The sequence below is a fragment of the Squalius cephalus genome, assembly GCF_949319135.1.
Source record: "Squalius cephalus genome assembly, chromosome: 11".
NCBI classification, from domain to species: domain Eukaryota; kingdom Metazoa; phylum Chordata; class Actinopteri; order Cypriniformes; family Leuciscidae; genus Squalius; species Squalius cephalus.
Window position 1 is genome coordinate 10,393,557 of NC_137132.1, and position 9,205 is coordinate 10,402,761.

A 9,205-nucleotide genomic window follows, 5' to 3' on the forward strand; every position below is an offset into this window, starting at 1 on the left:
AAACACATTGCATTAAACCAATTTATCCGTCAGTGCTGGGACTTCGTAGCTCTGAATTTCTCTGTCTGTGGGGAGGATGAGGGAGCGTGTCCCCCGACAGCGCCGAAAGGGTCCCCTGTCTGGGCCAGGGCCCGTAAAATCGTCCTCTTCCCCTCTTTAAGGCACCCCTGACTGGGACATATTCACAAAGACATCTATGAATTAATTAGTAATAAGGCTTTGCAGCAAAGATAACAAAAGGAAATGGCAGTGTCAATGAGAAGACAACAGAGATTGCTGATCATTTTGTTGTGTCACTAACAGAAATGCAGGGGTGACAATCAGGTCATTTTAGTGTGTGAAGCTTTCGGTAAACAACTAATTAAATCATCTGCATTTTTTGCACATCTTGTTATCAAGCTGTGACTCTTTTAGCAGCAGCTGCTTTTATGTTATTTTGCTCTTTAAGTAACCTCTCCTATTAGTTAGCCAGTTATTAGATGATACTTAATAAATCAAACAGTAGAGTAAATAAAAGAGTCGGAAAGGTTTAGATGCATTTCTAGTGATCAATACTCAACCACTTTCAGAAACTTTCCCTTTATCTCCACTTAGAGATAAAGAATAGAGAGCAGACGTAAAATTAAATGCCCAAAATTCAAATATAATCTTTATCTCCGCTTCTGTCTGTTCTGTGGCCAATGGATCGCCAACAGAAGCTAATTATCATGTCTGTTTGCCCAAAGGTAGGTGATCTTATTAATTGTGCTTGTCACTGCACCATTTATCAGTAGAGTTATTATGGTCTTCTCAAGCGAAGAATATCTGTCCTTTCATTACTGAAGTCTTTCATAGGCGCAGTACTTTAATTGCACTTACATCTGAATCTGCTCAGAGCAACCTCATTACAGCCTACAGAAACAAACATGCCATTACGACATCTGTCATGTCGCGCTATAATGGTCGCAGTTAGGACCAGACAAACCGAATGACTCTACAATCTAGATTAATCAGTATCACTGAGCCAAAAAGCATGAACTCGCACGGAATCTGCATCCAACACATTTGTACCCGGACATGTGCAATTACATAAACGTAATGAAGTAATTCACCTGCCCTGAAGGCTTTACAACAGCCTATGTGACGGTCCTCTGGGCAACGGCCAATCTCAGTCTAATCATTTTACTAAAAACACAATTTCTTTCTTGCAGGGAGTTACAGGTTTAATCCACAGTTAATGAAAGCGACCTAACATTCTGGTATTAGGCTAAAGGCAAAGATTTTGCTAGTATAAAGAGATTTATTATAAAAACCTTCTAAAACCATTCGATATTATTATTTGAGAAACTGACACAACTTACCCCAAAGCATCTGGCCAGTGCTGTCAGTGTTAATTAAAACTATTTTAAAATATTTTTTTTTTTGAATGAATAAATGTTTAAAAAAAATGCCTTGGCGACTACTAAGTACTAAAATTACTAAAAATATGCATAAATTAAAGCTAAATTAAACAAAAAGGAATAAAACTGGCAAAACATAACACAATTACTCAAACCAAAACTGAAAAGCTCATTCAAAATATGAATAAATATAGTCTATAAATAATGAAATAACACTGCATCTGTCACACTGTCTGGAAAATGCTTCATTTAATCATTCATGGCTGATTTTTAGCCAAAAATTATTTGCATGGTTTTATAAATCGGCAATGCACCAACATACGTGGTATATATTTATAGACCTCAATGAATTTATGCTCGGGCATAAAAGTCAGTGGGCGGCACATCTTACCCCACTCCTATCCCCTTCTGATTTTTTTATCCACATTAATATGAATGTTTTTAATGCACAAAGCATTTTCTTTTAACAGGCTTCAACCGGAGATGATGATGATGCTTCTAAAAATACAGCGAAAAATACAAAAGACTCTTCCTTGTTTAAGACAATAAAACACTGGCTGTCATCCAGGCTGTTTTTCGATGTCTCTTTAATATCATACTCCCCCCCTCATAGCGCTTCTGTGACTCATCTGTACAGATGTAGATCTGTCAGCCAGCACAAAGCATAGAGGCTTGGCTTCTCTCTGCACACAGCCTGCTTTCCTTTACTGGATTACTGATATGCGGCGGTACACAGCGTAGCTCCATGGCCGGCACTCAGCGGCTTAGAGCCCATTCTGCTAGGATAAGCTAACCCTCCATGGCGAGGAGAGAGCATAAAGCATTCTCCCCGTCACACCTCACGTCAAAACGCTGTGATGCGCTAACGCTGCACTTCAGCTGCCGACACACACTACCTTAAACGCTCAGCTGACACAGGATCTATCCGCACGTTTAGCTGGGCCCTGGGGCAACTGAGCCACAAGATGTTTCGGGGGCTTTTTTACTCCCTTAGGCCCAATTTGTATGGCACATTCACAGAAAGCCAGCTACAAATGTCTTTTTTTGTGAATTGTTAACTGGTGGGAAAGAACCTGCTCTAATGGGAATATGAAGGTAGAGGAACAACGAGGTGCTGTGAAGACCTGACCTAAATGTCTGGTCACAGATGTAATTGGAGACCTCAAGTTTTATATAGCTATTAAGACACCATGCAGCAGTGTTTTGATCTGTGATGTGCGAGATTCGTGGAGAAGTGAAAGGGACTGCAAATATCAAGTGCGCTTTAACGCCTCGGATGAAATATAAGAGCAATGACAACGTGGTGAGCTTTGCGGACCTGTGGTGTAGCGGTAAGTGACAAATTCATTCCATTAAGTCATGGTGCTCATGTGGGAGATGCAGGATTGACAACTAACTCTCAATGACTTCTTGACCCCTCTCTTCTCATCTAGCAATAAAAAAGACAAACCACACAGATTAATCATTTCCATAATGCTGTTAAATTCATCCCTTTATGGGAGTGGGGCTCAACAAAGGGGCCACAACGTGGCTTAAATTATTAAAATAAGGAGGGAAAAAAACTTTTAAAAAGTCGTGAACTTACATTATTCCTATTTTAATGAATCCCTCGGAAACAACTGTTATTTTTTATTTAAGAACCAGGGTTTGCATTGTTTTGGAGAACCAATACACCAAATATAACCAAAATATAAGTGGATGATATACACAAAATATTCATTTAAAAGTCATGGAAATGTCTATAATGAATAAATATTTCTCTAGTTAATCCAATTTCCAAATTACATTTCCACCTTTTTTTTTTTTTTTGAACACAGAAACTTCTGGAATACTTAGAAGCCCATTTCTGATAGATCAATCAATCAACCAATTAATAAACCAATCATAAATAAATAAATAATCATTCTTTGGTAAATCAGAATTATGAGATAAAATAAATTTTTAAAAAGTCAAAATTCTGACATACAAGTCAAATTATGAGATAAAAAGTTTAAATTATTACATTTAAAAACGTTTTTGTCATAAAATAATTTTGCATAATTATAATTATTTTTTATCTCAGTTTTGATTTGTGTGATAATTTCAACTCTCTCATAATTACGACTTAGTATATCATAATTTAGACTTAGTGTGTCAAAATTATGAGCTTTTATCTTTTTTTATTGACTTTATTGACATTAGATGTTAGATTTACCAAAGTATGTTTTTTTTTTTTTTTTTTTTTTTGTGGTGGAAATGAGCTTCCACAGGAATGACAAAATTAATAATTAATTCATCATTTTCTGCTGACTGCAAGTTTTTGTAAACAAAAAAGTTTGAAAACAAGCAGCTTTGTCATTATTACAGATGAAGTACCAGGAAAAAAAAAAGTTATTTAAAAAAATATATAATATAGCAATATAAGACACATATTGTGATTCAGTCATTCAAAACCTGTGGCATCTAAAGTCAATCTTTCATGCAATTCTTTTTGGAGATCAAGACATTACATATCTAGGATATATTCCTTGGTGATCAGTACTGGTTTAATCTGAGGATTTCTCTTACTGATGGCCTTTTCTCGTTGTTCAATGTAGCAAGAAAGCGGACAAAAACCTCATCAGAGAACACTGGCCCAGTCTTGAACATCCCTGCATGATTGTGACCCTTCAGCCACAGTTTATCTATCACTTCTTATCAAGTCTTATAAGGAAATCATTCCATCAAACTGATAAATCAGCTGAGTGAGTAACTCCACGCAAAAATATTCATCTAAGCACTGTCTGTTCTTCTCTGAAAGCACTCAGACTCTGTGAGACTGAGCTACATTGCTTCACATTTTAAGAAGGGATAAGAATCAAGCTGGTGAACAGAAAACTGACAGCTTATGGCAGGGATTCTTAGGATGTAAATTATTAAAAAGCTTTTCAGAGTTACCATTTTGGATGTTTCACACATTAAACTGGAAAGGTTCTGGAATAGTCTTTAACTTCGCAAGTCAAGCAAGAAGCAAATCGACTTTATATAACCAACATAAGCATTAAAGAGCTACTTAACAGTCGTACGCAAACCCCAAGAGACTAAGACATAAAACCAACTCAGTACTCTAAATAAAATAAAAAAAAATCTTGATGATAAAAACCTTGATGATAAAAATTATTATCATCACTAAACCATACGTTATAATACAGTGCTCATAAAATGTAGTTTTCACATGGGGCCTGTCATTTACTGCATGCGTTTGCACCTTTAGTCAGATTGGTGTTTTTTTTTTGTGTGTGTGTGTGTATGATGTGTATGATAACACAATATTTAAACAATATCAGCCAATTATAAATAAGCCTCAAGGGGGAAATCACTATTTTACTACAAATTTGAAACAATATTAAGGATTTATAGGACCAAAAAAAGAACATCAGTTTTTTGATTTGTGATCATGTTATTGGGAGTTATACTCTACAGACTCGGAATCATCAGAAATCAGCAAATCCTCAAGAATCCACACAAGATTTTTACGTTTAAACTATAAATATCATATCATGTGACCTTTTCCTCACACCTGACATATTTATGACCATTAGCGAGGGAATGCCATGGTGGTCACCGTGATTTTGCCAAGTCATGGAACAACAGTACTGTCTGAGAATTTAGTCCATACCCTAAAGAGGGAAATGATAGGTGAATAACACTGATGTATAAGTACATAACCCTGGTTGTAAGCCTAAACTTGACATAAACTGTAACCTTGAACCCTCAAATCTGATTGGTTGATTGGAATGTTGTTCCGGATTATCAAAGGTGTTGTGTGTGTGTGTGTGTGTGTGTGTGTGTGTGTGTGTGTGTGTGTGTGTGTGTGTGTGTGTGTGTGTGTGTGTGTGTGTGGCTAAAACACTGTCTTGATTTTAGAGTTTTATATATTATATTTATATATATATATTTATATATTTTATCTGTTTCTAATTTTATATTAATTTTATATTCATAAATGCAATTAAATGGGAGCGAGTCATGATAGGAGATGCCATAATAATTATTTTCGACAAATAAATCTGATTACCACAATAAATCAATTAACCAAAAAAAGTGTATGTCCATGATTTCAACCTACTGTTACAACAATCGCAATGTTAGAGTAGTTTGTAACATCAGTACTTTATATACTAGACACTACTTTACACAATTTAGGCATAAACAGTAGATTACAAATAGCTGATTTGTAGCAGACAAATATGAAAATATTCTATCAAAATTTGAAACATGTAGTGCAACACACACATAATGTAAAACAAAATCTGTTACAACACTTCGCCAGTGCATGGTGTACAATACTGCGACATATCTACTGTATTAATAATCAATATTAATAGTGTAACCTAGCCTAATATTGACTCTCTAGGCAGACATATATTATGGACTCTCTCTGAGTCGATAAAGGTCCAGCAGCTGTGAGTCATGTTCTTGCAGTGGCAGATAACCTAGTCAATGGTTATTATTTCCATTATGTATTCATGCATCCTTTTGCGGAACTTATAGAAAAAGAAAACACGATGGTGTGTAAGTGTTGACAGAGTACTGTGAGACTGTGTGACCCGTGGGGCGCGGCTGCGCGCGATCCGCCTGCGGGATTCGCAGAGTCAAAGTGGGACAGCAGTGCGCACCTGCTCGCTGCATTCTGTCCGCAAGAGATCCAGAACATCTGTCCGTTCTGAAATGTTCCTGGTAGCGATATATAAATATATACACACACACTATGTATTCTTGCTATATAACAACAGTTATCGCTACTGTAAATAAATGCACAAGCCATAGCCTATGTTCATTCTGTACTTGAACAGTGCGCGACTCGGAAAGAAAATCTTATGCTACGACGACCCCAAGATGTAGAATCTTGCAAATACCCGAGTGAGATGCGTTTTAAACGCGTGCATGTCCAACTTAAACCAGTGCTGGCCAACTAATAGTAAAAAACTGTAGGGCTTACATTAAGCATCCATTAAGTTCAACTTGTTTTGCACATCAAATCACACCCTGAACACCGAGCAAGCCTACGCGTAACTGCGATTACATTGCAGATATCAGAATGAAGCATATATGGATCGATTTAGAACAAGGAGGTCGTTATTGAATCAGTGTTGACAAAGTTCAAAAATTGATAAACACAAACAACAAGACGCATCAAATCAAACACTGATCAGTGAGCAATAAATTGTTGCGTGTGCGAACCATATTAATCAATTTGGAGCGCGGGCACATGCCCACCGAATCATTCTGTGTCTAAAGTTGCTCATTTGATAGATGATGGCACACAAACATCACTGAATTAACTACAAACAACTTCCCACGCAGCTGATCCCGCGTGTAAAAGAATGTGCACTGAACTCAAATCTGCACTGTCATCATCATGCCACAAAACACACGTAGTGTATCTGACTTTTCAAACGCACGGGTTACTTCTGAAATATTATCCCTGGTGCAGTTGAGGTCTTGAGATAATGTGTGCTTAAATCACACTGGCATTTCTGTTCTCACAGCCAACTCCCACCACACCCAGAGGGCATCACACTACTGTGCCCACACACATCCCAGGGTTCTTACCTTTAATGACAATCCCACAGAAGCTGTAGAGCACAAAAAACAAGTGCTGTTGGAGCATCATATTCTTGTGGCGATGCTTGCGTCCGTGTTCTCCCTGCACTGATGCTGATGCTGATGCTGCTTATCCAGGTGGATGGTGCGCTCTCAGTCGCATGGATGGCGCAAACCCGAATCTCCTGTCCCGATCCGGAGGATAGGTTGCGTGCAGCAGTTACTGTACCCGGGGCTGGGAGAAGATGCTGCCCGCACTGAAAATGCTGAGAAAGTGGTACTTCAGCCCCTGCCTGAGTCTCTGCCTCTCCAGAGCGCCGCAGCAGACGCGGGTCCCGCCCACTCTAGATTGACACATGGAGACGCCTTAACGATAGTACACAGACCAGCGTGAATGCGCAATTGATCGCGCTGATTGATCACACTGATAACTTTCTGGTGCGCTTTTGGTTACACTTTGAGAGACCAGCGTTCATGTTATTGTCCGGTAATAATTAGGCTCCTTTAATCACGATAACGTGTAATTGCAAGCAGTCCCCCTGATAAATGAACGGTGCATGTTGTTTATTAGGGGACATCAAGGTACCTTGTAACACCCTACCGATTTGGAATGAGATACACTATATGGTTTATAATCTGATTTTCAGAGGACAGAACTGGAATGATCAGAATCAGCATATCTCGTTTAATGTGATTGCTAACTTCCACACAATCATCTACTTGTTAAAAAATCTATTGTCAAGGATGTTTGTAACACTTGTAAATAGTGTACTTCTGCTGGATCAACAAAGACTGCACAAATTAGGACAGTGTATAGACTGTCACCTAACACACACACACACACACACACACATTTAATGGGTACTTTCCATTGACATAGTGATGTTTATACTGTGCAAACTGTATATACCCTAAACCCACCCATTACAGACAACTTTCTGATTTTTACATTTCCACCAAAAAAAACACAAAAAAACATAATTTAGTATGATTTATGAGCTGTTGTCCACATGGGGCCCAAAAATGTCCAGACAAGGATTTTGGATATGAAAATGTGTTTTTATTATATTATATTATATTATATTATATTATATTATATTATATTATATTATATTATATTATATATGTCAATGATCAATTCCTCTAAATATTAAGACACTTAATCCCGAGACAACTGGAAGAAAAAAACACGTAAGTGCTAAAACCTTTATTAAAGATTATAAATTGGTTAAATTATTAAAACGAATCCCAGCATAAATTGTAATCTTATTTAAAAAACAAAAACAAAAAAAAAACTTAAATAAATCAAACAAAAGCATGCTGAGTGATGTTAATTTGTCTGAATAAATATTTCACTTTTCTGTTTGTTTCTTTCTTATTAAAATTGTAGCCATTTACATCTGTGGCAAACAACCGCATGTGCACAACATACCTTTAGTCATATGAACAATACTGAGGTAATATATTATGAAATTGATTGTTTTTAAAATTTTAGCTTTCATCTGTCTAGTTCTTATCTTATCTCTAGTTTGTTCCATGCTAAACGCAGAACAAACTCTATGCCAATCAACACTGTTCTACCACACAACAGTGTTTGCACATCTATAGCTTTATTTTGCCTCATCGCTATTTATAGTGTTATCTGGAAAGTGATTTTGATTTGACAAAAGATGTGAGATGGACTTTTTTGTGCATATAAAATACTGACAGATTAAATTAGATTAAATAATAGAGTAACACAAACATCCAATCGAGGAAGCAGTTTTGCATATCTGTGTGGACTAAAAGGTTTTCTGTTGTTGTTGGTGGTGGTGGTGTATTGGAATGGTTTTGAGATCTCAAGTGGAAAAAGGAATATTGTTTATCCTAGTTGTTAGCATCTTTAATTGGGTCTCCAGGCAATCTATCAGCAATGAGGCCATGCCATTCACACCTTCTCACCTTATTCCTCGTATTGCAAATGTCACTTTCTGTAGAGAGACATGCATGCTTTTATGAGGTCACTTTAAATGTCTAGCATAAACCACTGAAAAAAAAAAAAAAAAAAAAAAAAAAAAAAAAAATTATATATATATATATATTGAACAAAATTATTAACGCAACAATTTTGTTTTTGCCCCCATTTTTCATGAGCTGAACGAAGATCAAAGACTTTTTCTATATACACAAAAGGCCTATTTCTCTCAAATATTGTTCACAAATCTGTCTAAATCTGTGTTAGTGAGCACTTCTCCTATGCTGAGATAATCCATCCACCTCAC

The 9,205-nt window shown here is 36.8% G+C and overlaps 1 protein-coding gene across 5 annotated transcripts in view; it reads right to left on the bottom strand.

Annotated features, from left to right (window-relative positions):
* Positions 1 to 7,290, bottom strand: part of cadm2b (cell adhesion molecule 2b) — a 231,194-nt gene extending 223,904 nt beyond the window's left edge. For 3 of the 5 annotated variants that reach the window (XM_079885386.1, XM_079885389.1, XM_079885384.1), the window contains exon 1: positions 6,954 to 7,274. In XM_079885386.1, the coding sequence (XP_079741512.1) occupies positions 6,954 to 7,014 (61 nt within the window). In that variant the 5' untranslated portion in view covers positions 7,015 to 7,274. Of the gene's footprint in view, positions 1 to 6,953 lie in introns of all 5 variants that reach the window. The other 2 variants (XM_079885385.1, XM_079885388.1) reach the window with 2 other exon arrangements.
* Positions 7,291 to 9,205: the final 1,915 nt, after the last annotated feature.